Raw genomic sequence first — 20,874 nt, 5'->3', positions numbered from 1 at the left:
TTCGTTCAATTATGTTAATTTCATTCAGTTGAGCGCCCGCTTTCGCTGCGCTGGGATGTATTTGTGAATAGAATACGCGACGTATTATTTTATCGAGAAAGTAATAAATCGTCAATTATTTATTGTGCTACACTAATCACTTATAATTTCCTGTGGAATATTACTTATCAGTGATATCAAAATGTTTTTCGGAGGCGTAGAAGGGTGAGTTTTTGTTGTATTTGCCTGAATGTTTATTCCACGGGCTGCTGTTAATATCGAAAGTTGAAAGGCTCGCCTTGAGAATATAGAATTCTTATGTTTCGTAACAGTCCATAATAATGCGTTGGTACAAGCTAATAATTAGGTACTAAGTATTTAATTTACAAAAACGTCAACTTTGCCTAATTTCGTTGAAATATTTCCGGCCGTCGAAATGTCAATGCCGATGTTAGTAATGCAAAATCTTTAAAACTAAAATCTAATTTCAATGCTAAATGTATATTAATTAAATTTAGGAGCCTTGTAGTGTTTCTAGTATCATATCATATCGCAATTTTTTGCACTAATTCCTTGCCTATCTAAAAATTGTATCAACAAGTTTCACTTTTCCAATTTTACCGAATTGTTTAAATTTTAGGGGCATACATTTTTATTTATGTACCTATAAGTAGGGAGGTATTCTATATCCTATGCATTTTTTTAAAATAATTTTCGGCTATATTTTGTTCACAAAAAAATGCGCCAAAACCAAATTCACACGAAAAACTTCGTCCTTAGTGTGTAAAAAACAAACAATGCATTTCACATGCCTACATTCACGAGCATAACTAACAACCAATCAGAGATCAGCATTCAATCGGCTCGTCAGCCACGCCGACAAAATATCAGCATGCAAAATTTAACTTTATTGCAAGCAATTACGTTATAATTTGCAATTGTCCTGCGTTAAGGAATTCAAGTTATTTCATTATCCCCATCCGTGGACGGCCTTGAATTTTTATAACGCTTACTTTTGATTGAAATTGTTATAAATGTCAACTGGTTTTGATGCAGTTCTCGAGACTTGAAAGAGGTAAATAAGCAACTATTGAAAGGCTAAAAATAATTGCAGACACACCTCCAACAATACTGGCAGGAATTAAATCCACTTCACTTATTCACTTAGAGTGTGTGTACCTAAACAAGCCAAGTTCCTATTTAAAACTTTTTTTTCTGAATGCAGTATTCTTCTTAAACTTCTTTTCGTAAGTATTTGGAAGTAGCAGATTAATATTCCTGCTATCCTATTCTTGTAAACTGCTTTCCAAAAGTGAAAGATTTTTTTATTTACCTACCTAGGTATATAAAAAAAAACTAAATGAAAAAACACTTCATAACACTAGTTTCAATAAATAATACCTAAGTACATAGAGCGTTATCATCATTCTATGGCCACCTATGGTGTTTTCATCAAATAAAGCCATAAAGGGGGTCTGATAGGATAAACTTTTACTACTCCTTGTTGACTTTCGATGTTTACGCGGTCATCATGAAAGTAATTAAACATCGAACTGAATAACCAGATAAGATAATGATATTGTATTACCTGTAGATACAAAATAATAACATGCGAGATTACAATACATGCAACCTGTTTATCAGAGCGAGTATTGCATGCATAAATTGAGCCTAGTCGAGTAATTGGAAAGTATGTAAGTACAGTCAACCCCAAAAGTCGATGAACACATCCCCAAAACTTAAACAACGAAGCGAAAATAAATTGCTTAATAACACAAACGCCAGAACTGACATAAACATATTTTTCGCGTAAAATGTGAGTGAGTGACAAAATTAGGTCGCGCAGTAGTTTAGCGGATGAACGGAAACTTTCTGATCTGACAAACTACGAAAATAAATAACACTAGTAAAAATAGCGCCAAGTTCATTCATCAATTCAAATAAGGTTATGTCCACAGTTTAAGTTGCTTTCGATTGAAAAGAAACGTCTTACGTATGTTTTATTGTCGGTCAACAAATGAGTCTTACCCTACTTTAATCGGACCAAGCCTTGTTTGTTTTTTCAGTCGCCCGACATTACTTTGGCTCACGCATACTAAGAGCTATTTCTGATGTATGGGTACTTGGATCATCAAGTATTTCATACAAGGATAAAATTACTAAAACTAAACTTCAGATATTCATTAAGTCGAGAGGATTGGGGGATTTATTATTCCATAGACATCTTAAGTAACTCGCAAAAAAAAAACAGGATAAACTGAATACCTATTGGGGAGCACCCCGGACAAAGAAAATGGTTCTAATCAGTGAGCCATTTTGCTTGTTAGAAACTAGCGTTACAGAAAATACACCATGTACATTTTTCAGTCATTTTATACTTATTTCAACCAATATAGGTCATGTTGATTTCGCCAATTTGGAGGTTGTTTCCGTGAATCACCCGCATGATAATACGATAAGCCACAATAATATCCTTGATACAATTAAAACTGTCTGTTTGTTATCTGTCATTGCGCCAAACTTGAAGGCTGGGCGTCTGGTAACTTAGCTGTGGAATTTATTATTTACTAGCCGTTTTCTCGCGGTTTCACCCGCGTCCCGTGGGAGCTACCGCCCGCACCGGGATAAAATATGGCCTATGTTACTCGCAGATAATATAGCTTTCTAATGGTGAAAGAATATTTAAAATCGGTCCAGTAGTTTTTGAGTTTATCCATTACAACCAAACAAACAAACAAAGTTTTCCTCTTTATAATATTAGTATAGATGTATTTATTTCAGGCAGCTAGAACCATACTAAATCAAAGTAAAATCTTTAACTTGTTGTTAAGTAATGAGTTGTGTAATGGTATTAGGTATTATCTCAAATAATATTGTTTAAAATACCTATCAAAAAATATTTTTTAAACCACCTGTATGGTTCTGTTTTAAAGTAGGTTCCTACCTATCAATCAATACGTTTCTCCGTAAGTAAAGTAGTCTATAGGCAATGAAAACAAGTTAGTGAAACAGAAAGTTGTCCAATCGTAGACTGGTTATAGTGTAGTTGTACTTAAGGATACAAACTTGTGCAGCAATATCGTTCGTTCAACTTCGAACAGAAGATACCTACTTCTTATCGAGTGAACTGCAGTTTTTGTCTTGCCCACAGTTTTTGTCTTGCTACATTATGTGCGTGATGAATTACTAGAACTAAATATTTTTCTTAAATTAGGTAGTCTGGTTCATATGAGTAATAATTCACTTGAAAACGATTTCCTCTTCCTTTAAGTAGTGCAATTGTTTTCGCTATCGTACACGTCCACTCCATTTGAAGTGTTGTGTACCTACGATATGATAGATCCAATAACATTGTTATTGTTCCATAAAGCATTGTCGAAAAGTTTTCCTGGCTGCATTTATTTTCTTATATAGTTCTTTTTCATTTTATAAAGTCTACTGCTGCATCTGGATCTAAAAACCAAAAACTCAGAAACCTATCTCTTGTCAGACCGTCTTCGCGAAAATAAAAAGGACAAACAAGCATTTAAACTAGAGTGGAACGAAATCGATTAAACGATAAATCGAGATTCTCAAATACCCAGACAAAACTGTAATTACGAATAACACAGTGAAAGGTTAAAATACCAAAGAAACATTCCATCTAGGAGATAAAATGCAGGCTTAAAAATCGACTCACGATTCGACATGAAATCCTACCTGTATTGTGTACTAAGTAACTGATGTTGAATGTGTGTGTGCGCATGCGTCATGCACACGTGTAGGTACATTTTCACGGAGGACGGAAAGACGAGCGGAGATGCCATAAGGCAGGTAGGTCAGACACCTTGTTGGTCAAGCAACGTACGCAACGTGATCTAACGAGGCGTTCAAGTTCCTTTTCGGATCAAGACGAATCTGTCAAAAATTTGGCTTTAAAGATTCGGCTTAAAGAAAAGCTTTGGTTCTAAAGAAGGCGCATGTGGCTGGAGCTAGTAACGTTCCTCGTCTCCTGAAAGCCCGCATTTTGACGCACTACTTTCTTAGGAGATTTTGCATTGTGACATCTCCGCTACTCATTTTGTTCTTCATGGTACATTTTACACATGTAGAGGAAAATTGTTTTGTGGCTAAGTGAAAAATGTTATTGTTAAGTGATATGAATGTCAATGGCCTGAGTAACTTGATACAATCAGCTGTTGAGTGTATGGAACGTGCACAATGGGCATATCAGCAAATGATACAATCAAATCCGCTACATACTGACATTTAATCAATCATTTTACAATCTGAATATTTTTTTGTTATGGACGTTTAAAAACTATGCAGCTATTATGGTTTCAATCACAATTCGCTACAAAGTGAATGATTGTTGTTTACACTTTTCATAGGTTTATGTAGGTATACCTACCTAAGTCATATCTCATAAAGATTGGACAGGGAAGTCCCCATGCTTATCGGGAAAGGGACATTTTACACTATCATTTTCAAAATAATAAAAATTTTGCCACTTACCTATTTCTTTAGTTTCCCGATAACACTGTTCTCTATTGAACTTAGTCTGTTTTGCAGTTTTCTTATTTGATGATAGTATTATCATTATCAGTTATCACGAAGATAAAGTGTGCAAATTGAGAAAGAAACAATATCTAGCTAGGTATATGGTATATAATTTTCAGCATGTGAATATTTCTGAAAAAGATGTCGGTTTCTGAGACGTTAAAAACTAATTTAGGTAAGTACCTAAGTAGGTACTAAGCAGAAGCCCTTCAATTAAATGGTACATGCTTTGTATCAACCAACCATATGTATTCTATCGCCATAAAAATAATTAGACTATGGAACTCAGAAACTGTCCAAACAAAAAAGTATACAGGTACCACATGTACTTCAGTAATATGCACCCAAACTAAAGTGCTCTGAAGTGCACCTCATAATCTCGAAAACAATATACAAACGCCCACACTTCAATTTACATGAAGCATCAGTACCGAATATTAAGCAACTTTCCCATATGAGTACAAAATGTACTGTTTTTATCTATGACGTCTAACATGCATGATAATAACAACGGCCGTTGTCATTTCGTCCTTGGCAATGGCAAAACAGGCAAACAGCTGTTAGACTTAAATGATGACTACGAATCGTTTTGCATAAACAATATGCACATGCACTTAATAAGTACTTGTTATTATTATATAATGCAGGTAACAATTATGTAGGCAGTAATAACATGTGCTTATCGATATTGACAATTGAATTAAAAAGACGTACCTACTATTTGTGCAGCAATTGTAAGTTATACGATGGATGGACTGTGTGAAAGTAGATATGGTAAGAAAGAATGTTACTTGTGAGATGACGGCAGATAGAAGCGTATGGAAGAAGAAAACATGCTGCGCCGACCCCAAATAAAATTGGGATAAGGGCAGGAGGATGATGATATTTTAACCCCTAGTTCTACAATGATTACGTTTCTAAAAATTACACACTCGATTCACAAGATATAACTTAGTGACGTAGACCAAGGTTTGTTTGAACTTCGTAGTTGAAATAATCCAGTCTTGATCAGTCGCGTAAAGTGGATCATTTGCAAACTCGGTTCTAAAATCCAACCTAGGACTTCTCAATCGAATTCACTAGTATTGTGACACATATGTACTAAACAGCAAATGAAGTGTACCTCTAGTTTACATTTTTGGAAGTATACCTACAGGTGTTGAACACACCTGGTTCAAAATATTGAAAACTTAAATATCCAATGAACCTTAAACGGTTGATTAATCAAGCGCTAAATATAACCCTTAGTTGGTTTTCGGCCCATCTGCCAGTTTGAATGTATACCGAATTAAATGACCGTGACCCCCACATACAATAAAAAACGATACAAACGTTATGTGAAAAAATACTTAAAAAGGCTTATGAAATACCTGCAAAGAGGTCTGATGCGTCATAAATGAAACCGACGTTGTTCTTGTAGAATTTTATCTGCCCCGAACTTGGCAGGTTCCACTGCCGTGCCCCCAAATGATGATGCGTTGAAGATTATTGTCTTGCCTGTCAGGTCAATTGTAAGATTTGAATATATGCTGTTAGAGTGTAATAAGGAAATATAATATAATACTATCAGTATTGAGGACAAAACCTAGAACTCAATAACTACATAGTAAGGTACATTCATACTAATCATAACCATAGCTGTAATATAATATGTAACAATAGAGTTACATATGACTTATGAAAGATGCTTGTTCACCTACAATCCCACGTAAGACAGCATACAGAAAGAAAGAAAGCTGGTATGTAACTATGCAATGTAGATAGGCATCGCTACTAGTGTTCTTTCTGCGTACGGCCTAAATGTTAGTTACAATTTCCGGCAAAGCTATTTTTCACCGAAGTTAGCCATTGGGCGTCTGTTTATACATTTTCCAACTTTGGACTAGCAAGTTATTCGAAGTAATACCTATGTAACGGTCAAAATTGTCTAGTAACAAAAATCATTACTTTTTCCAGGGGTGCGACACATTCAAATCTCGTGATATGCGACCAGCTCGGCAGAGTCGTGGGCAGGGCCGAGGGGCCAGGCACGAATCATTGGACACTGGGTATCGAGGAGTGTGCAAGACGCATCATAGCTATGGTGCAATCTGCTAAGGAAGAAGCTGGTATACCGAAGGACCAGCCTTTGGATTCTTTGGTAAGATATTTTATTTATTTGGGACAAAAAACAGTTACATGCTTAGCTTAATACAAACAGATCCTTAAGTTGGTCCAATTTATTACTATATAGGTAATAGGCAGAATCAACAGTTTTAGATATCGTCACAAACGCTGATGATAATGCTGGAAAGTCATATTGGAGATACAGAAAAGAATCCAAGATAATTATGAAAAATCTAATTGAAAATAAAGAAGGTTTTGAGTTAAAAAAACAGTAATTAGGCAGAGTCCAGTTTGATAACAAACAGAAAGCTTAAAGTGGTTTGTTTTTTGCATTCCCTTTCAGTAATTAGTCTACCTAACTGACAGTTACAAAAAAGTGACCTACAACTGACAAGCAAAGGCATATTGTCACACAGAATAAACGTGCCCATTAATAACAATAAAGCTACTTAAAAATAGCGCGAACATTCTAGGAGTGGTCATCAATTCTTGGTAAACTAAATACCCCATTCATTCAATCAGTTTCTATCGCCAATTATTAATTCAACCTTCACTTGCAGGGCCTGACTTTGTCTGGCTGCGAGCAAGAGAGCAGTAATGCAGAACTGGCTACCCGTGTTAGAGAAAAGGATGCAACTGCTGCGAAAGAGATTTATGTTGGCTCTGATACTGCTGGGTCCTTGTTTACGGGAGCCACTAATGGAGGAATGGTGCTTATTGCTGGTGAGTCACATTCTAGCCTTTTCCCAACGATGCTGGGGTCGGCTTCTAGTCTTACCGCATACGGACGAGTAACACTGGTAGTGTTTACATGGAGTGACTGTATATTTGACCTCTCAGTTACCCGGCCAACCCGATAACTCTAGGTAAGACTGGTTTTCACATTTTGTGGCTTCTACTGACTGACTACGAGTGCAAAAGTAAAAAAAAAAATAAGTTCCTTCGCAACTGAAGAACATACATCTCAATATGGCCACCCATCCGAGGACCAATCGAGCCAAGCGTTGCTTAACCTTAAGAAGGATCGAATTGCGTGGCTGCTTAGTCACATCTAGTCATCCTCAGTCACAAATGCTAGTACAATAAACTTAAACGAACGGTTTGTATAACGGTTTCTTACTTTCCTTTTCAATTGAGAGTACGTACCTAATTGGCTGCTATTGAACTCTAGCTGTTAGGAACAATAACTGTACCTAACTGTTGAACATTGGCCTATTGCTATTGTGAAAATATAAAGGTCCTATAAAGGTTTCGTGTTGCAGGGTAATAGAACTAACTTAACAATAGATAGGAAATTATTATAGGCACGGAGTTGAGGTTTAATTTGTGCCAGAAAGTGGAATAAAACATTTTCCTTATAGGATTAAATGAGTAAACCATTATGGGGAAAAATGAAAAAAATAATAAAATTTAATCATTGATTATTTTTTATAAAACATATTAAGAGCCACGATAGACACCAATACATAAAATGTATAAAAATAATTAATTTTCGAGTGCATAAAAACATTGTGATTCATCGATCGGATGTTTTTCTTTTTGCGATTAGATTGTAAACAGCTGTTGTAAGTATATTTTACACTAGCAGAGTAAATAATATTTTATGAGTGACAGTACTTACTAGTAAAAAATGTTTTTGTTCGGAATTGCATTCCTTATTGAACAAAACCCTGTATTATTAAAATATGAGATAGAGAAGAGATGAGATATAGAGAAGAAATCTCCTGAAGCTTACACTACCATATGGGATAAATAGCAGGACACAGGGAGAGAGATGACACCTAAATGCCTAAGGAAGTGCTTCATTTAGTTGAGAAAACCTAAGAACCAGATTACTCAATACCTAGTAAAATACGAATATATCGATGTACCTACCTACTGCCAAATGAAGATAGACAAGTTTCAAAATGGCATTTAAGTACGGATGACATTAAACAGATATTATTTATCAAACACAAATATAAAAGGTTAAATGGAAAAGGTTAAGGACCTCTGAAGGCGAGATTCCACCGATGTGCAGCACTGTGACGCATATCAATGTTTCTTCTGGTCTACTCGCTCTAGCAAACAGTAACACATTGCGTACCATTCCAAAATGACCGCGAAATTGCAACCTTTATTTGCGAACGCATGCTAGCAGTGGACGCGTACATTCTTTTGGTTCGCGAACAAATGTGCGCGAACAATTTGGTGGAAACTCGCCATAACGTTACAAAATAGATTACAAGCGAACACCTACTATTGAATGCAGTAAAGGCAAATCTACAAGTGATTAGCATTGAGTCTCTGAGATTAAAAGCTTTTTGAAGATCTTTTATCTAGTCTTTGCGACTGTATTAATAGAATAAAGTGGTTTTGAAACTAGATGCATTGTATAGTGTTACCTGATTTACGATTGACAATGTTATGAATTGATGAAATGTAAGTATCAATTTTACTTAAACTGCAATAGTTTCTAATTAACCAAAAAATACGCAAAACAGACAGCCATTAGCTAAACAATGAGAAATCAGGTTCTTAATTACGCACTAAATTCTCATTACTTCTATTTAGGCTTTGAAATATATAGTTTCACAAATACTAGTTGTGGATTACTTAATAAGAATGTACGTATTTACACGAGGAAGCTAGTTAGACCCTGACACAGTTAATTTCAATCACGGCGACCAGTTCACCAGTCAAATTGTAATCACTTATTATTGCCTAGTTCGCATGGCGGTATTTTTATGTTTTGGATTTTCTCGTCCATGTACAATGCAATGATTTTTATTAACTTTAAAATAATTCGTTTTTCATGTAGACCTATTAAAAGTTCCTGCAGAACGTCAATAGCTAGGTGCATGGTTCCAAAGTGTGGGTCTCATGGAGAGGAACCAGTAAGAAACTCCATAGACTCTCTTTTCAATACAAATGAAATTGAAAATGCCATAAGTATTTCGCGTATAACATATTTCCAATGTATAAAAAAAAATATATCGGTCAAGCAGTCATCTTTCATGCTTTGAATACGTGCAAATATTTGACGTGTAAATTAATTTAAATTAATGCAGATTTTTTCATCAAAATAACGAGTTCTCCTTTTGGTTACAAAGTAATAAATAATGTGTTATGAATATGATGATGCAACTTTTTATGATTATTTTGTGAATCATTCTCGTTATAAGTAGCCTACAGGCTTATTCTAATTTTGCTCGAACTTGTTTCTGGATGACTATGCATGGATCATGGAATGCGAAACATGCAGAAAAAAGTTCGTGGTTGAATTGAGAACATCCCTCTTTTTGGGAAGTCAGATAAAAAGTATTCTTAACCCCTATCTACTTTCAATTGTTTCTACTGATCCATTGCGATCCACAAAGTTGCTGTCTTCAAAATCAGTATAATTTTATTATCATATTTTTGTTTTTGTATAAACAATATTTTGTGGTATTTTTTCCTTATTTTGAAAATATTTCTTGGCTATCAGTCAATGACCAATGGCATTCTCTTAGATTGATCGCCATCTTGTCTGTGGTAATGTTATGATATAGAAGTAGGTCGTATTGAAATAGGACGTCCAACGAGGCTGGTAGATAACCCTTGACCTTCATGCTAACAGTGCGTCAACAATGCTGATTATACAGGGAGTTCAAACGCAAGTCCTGCAAAGTTTGTGTCATCCTCTTTTTATTTTATTGGAATTCATCAAATGACCCCGCTGTGGGTGCAGCGTAAAGGGGTGTGTCTTATAAAAACCCACCATGTTCCTTCTTAAGCCCTTTATGAATCAGGGCCCCCGTAACTCTTTTGAAAACTTCGGTTAGCATGCATAGATGACTCTGTTCAGTACAATAGGGTTCGATTCCGGGTTAGATAATAACCAGTGTAACTTTTCAAACGTCAAATTGTTGTGTTCTTTCTAAATATAACTTATGTATATCAATGACTGATGGCAAAGCAAAAGATATTTGAGGATGAGGAAACCTGGACTTAAAATATGACTTTAAAGAAGAAAAAAATAATTGAAACGGTGATTTGTTTTCTATCGTGTCGACCGGTTTGTGAAGGTCATCCAAATGCCTAAGTTAAAATTTCGTCTAGATTTCTGGTCTATAAAATATTGAATGTACCGGAAAATAGCAAGGTCCAACTGTAATTCTTTCTTTTCAATACATAGGTATCGATAAAAATAGTAAATTGTAATGGAATGTTAAATTGTAGTATGAAACCTGTTTATCAAGCACGCCCACTTTATTAGCCTTGATTGTTGACAATGCACACTGTTTAATGGAAAATAACGAATTCGTTTGAAAATAAAGTATTAAATATTGACTTGTAGTTTAAATAGTTAAAAAGACGATTTCTTACCGAGAGTGAAATGAGAAAACTGAATTTTAAAGTTACTATTTCTACACTAGACTAATATTAATTACTGGCTTTTTACCCATGGGAACTACTCCATGCACCTGGATTAAACTATTAAATGGGCTGTCTAACACTGAAATATATTTTGAAATAGGACCGGTAGTTTCTGATCTTCATCTTTATGATATGGTCCCCGAAGGCTTTGGTAACTGCTGGCAAGTCCTCAATTCTTCAATGATAATCCATTCTCACGGGACTTAGGCAAGGCTATGTGTGTGCACTCATAAACAATATGTACCAAAAAATAATTACGCATTCTTTCATTGTTATTAATGTACTGACCTACTTAGTTATGTTGTATGAATATTAATGTTTTATGTCGAGCTTATAGTTATCAGTTTGAATTATAAAAGCAGACCTGATAAGAATGTATTATTAGGATTAAATATTTGCTGTTTATATTTAGAACAGTTAAACTAGTAAATTAACTCTGAACAAACTTAGACCCCCGCCTGTCTGTCGCGCTTTCAAACCAAAACTGTTTTAAATTTTTTGTAGCAGTACAACCTGAAAAAGAACACAGGTTACTTTTATTCGAGTGCGGGAAGTAGTTCCCTCGGGACATAGGTAGAACCTTAAAGAACAGCTAGTGGAAAATAAATGAATCTTATGGGATATTTTTGCTCACAATTGCAGCTTTTTGGACCACCGGCCATTGAAATCTGCTCATTGTCCATTATCATTAAACATTTTATGGTAATTTTGATTCCAGGAACTGGCTCCAACGCTCTGCTGAGAACTCCTAATGGAGAGCAACACGGTTGTGGAGGCTGGGGATACCTTCTGGGAGACGAAGGCGGTGGTATGTATCATTTTAGTTCGTAATCTGCCTTTCCAAAAACTAAAATCTAGTGATCTACTTCAACAAAGGAATCAGAATTATCCAGTTTTAATTTTGAGTACTGGTTTAACAAACTTATCTCTGATATCGATCTCTTGTTCACAATCTGCAGTGGCATAACTTTTTCTCGGCTCTAAAATACTCAATAAAAAAAATATAAAAAACGTTTCGTTAGCGTTTAAAAAATGCACAACCAGTCAAAACATGGTTTTTTATGAATATTTTTTAACATATGTCTTCCTAGCTACCAAAATAACCTTAATCTATTTTCTAGCATACTGGATAGCCCACAAAGCAGTGAAAACGGTCTTCGACGACGTAGACGGCTTAAATCCTTCACCATACCCAACTGACAGGGTTTGGGAGGTAATACGGGAACATTTTGATGCTGACACGAGAGCTGATCTACTGCCACATGCTTATAAACACTTCGACAAGTCCATGTTTGCTGGTAAGTTTTATTTTTAAAATATTTCTAAAATTGGTAGTGGAACGTTTTACGATGTGCCAAACAGTTTCAGCGCACATTTGATCGCGATCAAAAAAACGTGCCCACTCAAAAATTGCAACTTTGCTAACATTTTAGAAATACTATTCACTCGCAATTTGTTACTATTCGTTAGAACGAGTAGATCACAAGAAACATTTGTGTGCGTCACATTGCTACACACCGGTGGAATGTTGCCTTTACATTTACAATAACGGTGGAGAAATCACGAATTCAAGAGACAAACCTTTTTTTATTAAAGTTCTTGATATTTACTGAAATGTATGTAACCTGACACTAAAAATATCAATTAACAAAAAAATATATATATAAAAAAAATATTTTTTAAACAAAAGGAATTAGGCACAACTATCACAGAGGTAGACATAATTTATTTCTTCATTGTCCACAGGAGTAACATCAAAACTGTCGTCCCTAGCTTACAAAGGCGACGAGCTCTCCCGCCACTTATTCTCTCAAGCCGGAGTTACACTAGCTTCGCACGTAGCTGCGCTCGCCGTGCACTGTGAGACCCGACGTATTCGCGTCGTCTGCGTTGGATCGGTGTGGAAGAGCTGGGATATATTGAAACCTGGGTTCTTGAAGCAGTTGAAGCATAGGAAGGTTAGTATTTTAAACCAGCTCAAGTGGTTAAAAAGACCTGAAGTGGTATACAGTTACAATCACATGAAATTCATTTTATATTTTGACATTGTTTGAACTCTAAAAGGCCACCTACAGTTCCGGCATTTCTTCACAGGGATAGTCAGGAAATGCCGGTCCCAACGTTCTTAAAATAACTTGACCTATAAAAGCGATGTACTGACCAACTTGCAAAGTAAAAGATATAGGTTTCGTATAGTTCTTAATCACACAGTGGGTAGAATATTTAATAATCAAAACTATCATTATTTTTTACAGGTTAAAACCGAGCTCGAACTTGTAACACTTCGAGTATCAAGTGCAATGGGGGCAGCTTGGCTAGCCGCCAAACACGTGGGTTTCGAGTTACCCAGAGATGACACGGCATTCTGCAAAGTTTTCTACACTTACCACCCTGAAGAAATCGTCAACGGCAATGGCAATGTCGTTAATGGCAAAACCCTGAACGGCAAACTTAATGGCAATGGCATTGCCAATGGTAATGGCAGCATTCTTGCCGAAGATTGGAGCTAATGATAGGCTTAGTTATAGTACAGCTTGCCAAAAAGATTAGGATTTGTATAGCTTATTTTTTCTGGTAACATTTTGTGAGGGCTGGCAACACAGACTATATCCTATATGCCTGGCGACTATTGATTTTTAAATGAACTCCAGTTCATTCATAAAGAAGTCTCAAAAAGATTTGTTTTGTTTCTATTCTTTTTGCCGAGCTGTGAAAATATACGTAGTATTCCCAAAAAGAATATTCAAAGTACCTACCTAAAATTGTATTGACATATCTACTTATTTTGGACCGTTATTTAAGGTACAGATTTTTGTGAAAACTACGTTTTAAGTATAGTTTAATGTTAAGTTACCTTAATGAATTTAATATACCAAATGGAATGTTGACCAAGAATATAGTGATGGTAGTAGGAATTTGTGATAATTCTGCCAATGCTAGTCGCAAAATTCACATTTTTGTTTTAATGTAACTGTTTACAATGAGTTTCAAACACAATACAGGTATATTTACTTTGTGAAGTTAGCCATCTATACGGATCAATTCGCAAAGAGACAAATGGCTAACTTCAAAAATGAAAAGTTATTTCACGCGAAGTGTAATTTTGCCGCTCCGAAGTTGGCTAACAGTGACTTCACGATGGTCAAAATGTACGAATTAATACTATTACACGTAAATACTTATGTGTAACCATAGGCGTCTAATGACTAACATCGAAGCGGCAAAAACAACAATGATTTCGATGTCAACATATTTGACAACCTTTTAGACGACCTGTAAGGACGTAATTATCTACTAAATATACAATGACTAAATACGTGTCTACATTAGAAAAATATACTCTAAAAGATTTATACAATAAACCAATTCGATAGACTTAAATATTTGGCAAGAGAATATTATGAAAGCGTATTAATATAATGTAATATTTATAATCTAGAAATAGCGGTTGCAGAACGATCTGACATTTGCCACAGCACATACATATCGATCTGATTGACTTTGAAAAGGCGGGAAATATTGTTTATAGCTCTTTATGTTTAATGACCCATAATATGAAAATACAGATCAAGAAATATTAAAACAGGATGTGTTAAGGTACGTTTTAGAAGCGATCTGACGACTGCAAACGCCGATAGGATCGTAGCAGCAGCATGTGCAGTCGCCCTCATCTACCGATCGATTTCGTGCAGTCGCTGCAAGTACAGTCGGTAGCTCGCTTCTAATAAGCACCTTAAAGATCATTAATATAATTTACTACTTGTATATTTTAATGAAATGTGAATACATAGCATTAGCTGTATGCTGTGTGTATGACTATTTTCAATACCTAGGTACTTAATAGTCACGTTTAGCAATCAAAAGGTAAATTAGTCATTCCAGTTAAAAATCCATGGGTCATTTCACTAAGTCTTTGTTAGATATAAATAATATTGTATATAAAAAATAAGTCCATGTAAATAGATATAGTTCCTATTTTTTATTTAGAGGTAAGTTTCATTTGTTTATGATAGAATCAATTGGTAAGGTAATGCAAAATATTGTAATAATCATTAAAAAATATACTTATACAATTATTATGAATATACCTTTTATCCATACCTATTCGATATTTTTCTTTGTAGTTGTTCCCTGTAACAATTAGGTGCAATATATCTACAAAACTATTATAATCATATTCCGTTTTAAATTCACCTGCATAAGTAGTATCACAAATAAGGAAACTGGTTCTAAGCATTTTAATGTAATAAAAATTATATAACAAAAACTAGAACATTTAAATACAATTTTAGTAAGTAGGTAGTTTTAAACGTGGTAAAACCTACATTTTTATCCCGTTTTGTTGTTTTAGTATCTAATAAATTAAACAAAGTTGACAAACCAGTTCAATATTGATTCAGTTCCCGCCTTCGGTCAAGTTGAGAGTAAGCAAGGTCATTTAAAATGGAAAAGTAAACAAACTAGTAGGTAGGTATCAGTATGTATGTATACCTACTCTTCTACGGTTCTTGTAACTTTGAAGATCTGAAATTAGCTATGCGACGCCTCGCGCTCGCGCTTTCGATTAGGTACCTAGTGAGAAACCACTCGCAGCCCATAAGCTACTCACGAGACAGGAACTTGTAAATGTTTTTCACTATTTGGTTTTATCACGCAGTTTTAATGTGACCATTATGCTATTAAGCCCTTGCCATTGTAAATCCATGCCGTACACAATGAGAGATGCAGCAGCCGGGAAAGTTCATCTAAATCGGGATAGTATTTTGTTTTTTTTTTTAAGGCCTAAGATATTGGCCGCGTTTAATTCCATTCAATCAATCTTTATTATCTGTAACAAGTAACCGTTACAAAGTAGTTGTAACTAGTTATTTATCACGTTTATTTGCCACACCACTATTGCGCTAGTGTCAGTTTGACTGTCAAACTTTGACACAAAACTTTTCATTCAATCATTCAACACCGTCGTTTTGACAATTTGATCATCAACAATGAATATTTCGAGATTTTCTCGTATATTTCAGATAAAACCCGTTATAATTAAAAACCTTAGATGTTCTAGCCGTGCAATAGAAGCTCCTAATAGCCATAACAATAGAAATGATACCAAGAACAGTTATTATAGTGGAATATTGGCAGTGGCGGCCGGGGTGATAGGTTATATTAGTTTGAAAGAAAAATTGTTAGCTGCGACTGTAATAAATAATGATTTAAAAGGTAGGAGAGAGCAGTTTAACTTTATAGCTGATGTGGTTGCTGTGTCGGCGCCGTCCGTGGTGTATATAGAGATAAAAGACGGTCGTCGTTTGGACTTGTTTTCTGGTCAGCCCGTGACTCTGTCGAATGGCTCAGGCTTCATCGTGAAGGAAGATGGGCTCATATTGACGAATGCTCACGTTGTGGTGAACAAGCCTAACGCTATAGTGAACGTGCGGTTATATGTAAGTCATGTTTTCAGAGATAATTTTCATTATAAGAGTTGTCAGATACTGATGTAATATGACGAAAGAAATGATTTGTAGCTTCAATTCGACTATGTTTTGGTAAATTCTGTCATGTGATACTTAGGTATACATTCTTGCACACAGTTTTATCTAAAAGTACCGACATGTAGCAAATTTTTATGTTTATTTGGTTTCTGCGTAAATTTTTCTGATTATTTTTTTACTATGTTTTCAGGATGGATCCATTCACACTGGTTTTGTTGAAGATGTGGACCTCAAATCGGATTTAGCAACACTTCGCATCCCCGTGAAGGGGTTACCTGTTATGAAATTAGGTTCATCATCAGATATACAGCCTGGCGAGTGGGTTTGTATTGCATTTTCCTTGTCTATCACTCATCGTTGCAGATATTAATTTCAAAATTATTTTAATCCTCATATGCCAGAAGCTAAATGGTAAACTATGTCTTGGTGTATAGAAAGGGATATAAAATGCCATGTTGCAATCTGGTTAATTTATTTTAATAATTAAGAGTTCGAAGTATAGTTTGAATCCTTTGCTGCTTTAGATTTGGCAGAAGACCAAGTGTTAATTTCTAATGATTTGTGATACTGTCATAATGTTGGCATTCAGAAACAATAATTTATTAACTACTTCCTGCCAGTAATTTCACTAAAAGACTGAAAATCTTAATATAATTCCTATTATATATAAAAAATCCCTATATTTTGTTCAATATAATTTCAGGTAGTGGCGATGGGTAGTCCTCTAGCCCTCAGTAACACAGTGACCGCTGGAGTTGTGAGTTCCACTCAGAGAGCCAGTGAAGAACTTGGTTTAAGAGGTAAGATATGATTTCATTGTATACTCCATATCATGCTTTTATTACTGCACACACAAAACCAACAAATTCCAGTTAATATTTTATCATATTAGTGTATTGTTATCAATACTAAATGCAAAAGGCAATATCAGGATGCTGCAATCCTTGAAAGATGGTTAAATTACTTATTGCCTGTACCTAAGATTCACATTACATAGTCGCATAAGAGTTTGACCTAATAAACGTGTGTTTAAAAAATTAAAGTTAATCATAACAATATCTTAAATTCCAGGAAAAGACATGGTATACATACAAACAGATGCTCCGATCACATTTGGTAACAGCGGCGGTCCACTAGTGAACTTGGACGGTGAAGCGATAGGCATCAATAGTATGAAGGTCACATCCGGTATATCGTTTGCTATACCCATTGATTACGTCAAGGAGTTTCTGGCTAAGAGTAAGTTTTTGTTTTTTTATTTTTAATGAGCTGTGTAAAATTTTGTGTTTATGTGAATGCTACTAATATCCAGGTGCATGATTTGACTATAATGATAACAAGTTGTATACTCTCCGCCCATCGGCGAGTTGACAACTGAAATAGGTTTGGTTATTGTGTACGGGTAAGGTACATTTAGAAATGATAAACTGATAGAAATGATAATGTCTTATATTGTCTGTTCACTTACACTCAGTTACACAATTAATAATGATAAAAATGATAGACCCGCGGCGAAAAGGGCCGGAAAAAATGCCCAATAGAACCAACGAAATGCAACTACTGCTCGATTACTGCTCGATTACACGTTTTTATGTATTTCGCTGCGCGTCGATGTCAGCATAAAACTAATACTAGTATAATGTACGGCTTTGCTCGTACATATTGTTTAAGTTAAATGGTGCAACTAACGGTCAATGTTGAATGTTAACAAATGGTCTAACATCAGGTTTGTATTATGTATTGTCATCAGAACTGAATATTGATGCATTTTAAAGTCCTAATTACAAGTCAACTTAAATTAATTAAGGTTGAGTGGTGTTTTTCTGTGTATGTGGTGTTCATTTGAATTCTACTGAAGTTGTTTTATGTAATTTACTTAAGAAGATTGTTACAACAAAGGACAATGCTCAAAAAAAACCCAAGCCCGGCGCAAACGAAAAGTAACTCAAATTATAGGTAATAATAAGTAATGAAATACTGCATAGGAGGCATCATCGAAATCAGTGGCTATATGTGTGAAATTGCTATTTGATTTTTTAAAGGGGTAACATGAGCAGCTGGGGCTTATAGTTTAATTAAAGTGCTATCTGAAACAACAAACAAGTAATAAGCTTCTCCAAAAAGATAAATCAATACCGAAGTACAGGCTGCAGCGCCCACGTCATCGCGTCATGAGCGTTTTACATTACTTAGGGTGGGCTAGACATGAGGAACAGTTCGCGCATCCCGTAACATTTTTGGATCTCGTCGTGTTAGAAATAAAGAATCGATGACTTTTAAGCGTTATTATTAAAATGAAAAGTACATCCATATCCTGTTTTAGTTCTATCATCCTATTATCTTGTAAAAGTAGGTAGAATAGTGGAGAAGTTGCTATAAACATGTCATTATGTACACTCTTAAACCACAACTGTATCTGTTTGCTGTTCCTTTTACTAATACATTATGTTACCTCTAAAATCTTGCGTAGCAATGTACCGCAGATTTCAAAATTAAAATAGCAATTTCACACATATAGCCACTGATTTCGATGATGCCCCCTATGTAATATTTAATTACTTATTTTTACCTATATTTTGAGTTACATTTCTTTTGCGCCGGGCCTGGGTTTTTTTCTCATACTTCATGAGCATTGTCCTTAGTCAGCTTTGTACCTTATCGTAATAAGTATGTTAAATTGAAGGATTATCTTGATAAGTGGGTTTTTTAATATTTTTGATAAACTGGAAAATTATGAATAACTGCATAATTTGTAACTAATATGTTTGTATGTTTGCTTGTGTTGCTTTTGTTTGTATAATTTTTCTATTACTTAATCCTTAGGTATCTGTCAGAGTTTTCCGTTTTAAGATATTGTTAAGTTATTCTATTTTAAACAATCATATTGTAATATTCTATTTTTTCTATATTTTTTTAATTGCATATTGATTTTATTCAATGAAATCATACTTTTTACTATTCCTATAACCTTTTACACTGTAATTGTCCTCCACATTTTTTTTACTTTATAATAATACAAATGGGTAATTTAGAACGTTCAACAGGGACGACGAAGTCTCCGCAAGTGTCGCGGCGGTACCTCGGCATCACGATGCTCTCACTCACGCCCAATATACTGATGGAGTTGAGAATGAGGAATCCTGAGGTACGTAAACTAGTTGTTTATTAGTTTAAGGTCAAGTAGTATGTGATGAGAAAAAAAATGAACGCTTTATTGTTGTCATCAAATGTAAAAAATATTAAATATTGTATTCAGAGTTAGTAAATAAAAATCGACTGTTATTATGTGTAGTTACTTTATTAATGAATGTGTTGTTTTATAATTTTCAGATGCCGACAGACATTGAACACGGAATATTAGTGTGGAAAGTTATCATCGGATCACCAGCTTACAAGTGAGTTCTACTTTTACTGACTAATATTGAGACATAATCACCAAGTGTAATAACGATCTCAAGTAGCATAAGAATATAAATTGACTGTACTAAGGTCTTTAAAACTGAACTTTTTTGTAAAACAGTCAACTCTATTTTCCAGTGGTGGTCTCCAACCCGGCGACATAGTGACAAGTATAAACAACAAACCAGTGAGGACAGCTAGCGACATCTACATGTTACTAGAGAACACTAGCGGCAGTTTACGCATAGAAGTCGTTAGAGGGCGCCAGCGAATCGCGCTCACAGTTACACCAGAACTACACTGATAGAAATATCTTCTAGAAACTGTTAACAAGGATAGTCAAATGTTATAAATAAACACCTGTATCTATATGCCAGTGGTGCAAATATGTAATTGTAAGATATTGCTCACTCTGTTATTACTATATAAAAAATATTCTCTATACAGTGTATACAGAATGTTTCTTTTTGGTGTATACTACTTATGTACCTACACTAGTGATGCACGGCTGATTATCGACAAAAATATCGGATTTGAAAAGACGTAGAATATTTGATTTGGTTATCAAGTGAATGTTTTTTTGTGATAGATATGCCTGGTGAAATACAGTGTTCAATATCATAATCACATCGTTTTTTTCTCTCTTGAAAACTCAACTAAAAATATAACCTTTTTCACGAAGCCTGATTGTCACAAAATAGGCGCTTTATCGACAATAGGAGATGTATTTATTTTTCAAAGATATGATTCGTCAAATGTTAATTTAAACGAAGCAGATTTTTTTTTATTTCTTTTTTAGAAGGTGCTTTTTGTTTTTGTATAGATTTATGTAATATTTTACATTTTATACATAGTTGTTGATAAGAATGTTTGTATTATATAGAAAATGTGATGAGAAATCTTTTGTTTTATTATTATTAATACGCTCATAATTAAACTACGTTTCTTGTAGAATATTTGATACGTA

The 20,874-nt window shown here is 34.8% G+C and overlaps 1 protein-coding gene across 1 annotated transcript; it reads left to right on the top strand.

Annotated features, from left to right (window-relative positions):
- Positions 1–6: 6 nt before the first annotated feature.
- On the top strand, positions 7–20,806 carry LOC110379176 (serine protease HTRA2, mitochondrial). The gene is made up of 14 exons (XM_064039998.1): positions 7–204; positions 6,475–6,658; positions 7,185–7,347; positions 11,741–11,830; positions 12,144–12,320; positions 12,769–12,980; positions 13,278–13,497; positions 16,159–16,460; positions 16,699–16,830; positions 17,212–17,308; positions 17,580–17,747; positions 19,553–19,653; positions 19,839–19,903; positions 20,046–20,806. The coding sequence occupies exons 1-14, from the start codon at positions 182–184 to the stop codon at positions 20,209–20,211; spliced, it is 2,100 nt and encodes a 699-aa protein (XP_063896068.1). The 5' UTR covers positions 7–181; the 3' UTR covers positions 20,212–20,806.
- Positions 20,807–20,874: the final 68 nt, after the last annotated feature.

Source organism: Helicoverpa armigera, chromosome 21, assembly GCF_030705265.1.
Source record: "Helicoverpa armigera isolate CAAS_96S chromosome 21, ASM3070526v1, whole genome shotgun sequence".
Classification (NCBI taxonomy): domain Eukaryota; kingdom Metazoa; phylum Arthropoda; class Insecta; order Lepidoptera; family Noctuidae; genus Helicoverpa; species Helicoverpa armigera.
This window is presented reverse-complemented; position numbering and strand designations above follow the sequence as displayed.

Bases quoted from the DNA above. Each gene is read 5' to 3' on its own strand.
- LOC110379176 (XM_064039998.1), top strand. From the start codon at position 182: ATGTTTTTCGGAGGCGTAGAAGG. The intron at 16,461-16,698 runs GTAAGTCATGTT...CTATGTTTTCAG, and splicing joins TAGTGAACGTGCGGTTATAT to GATGGATCCATTCACACTGG. The intron at 19,904-20,045 runs GTGAGTTCTACT...TCTATTTTCCAG, and splicing joins ATCGGATCACCAGCTTACAA to TGGTGGTCTCCAACCCGGCG.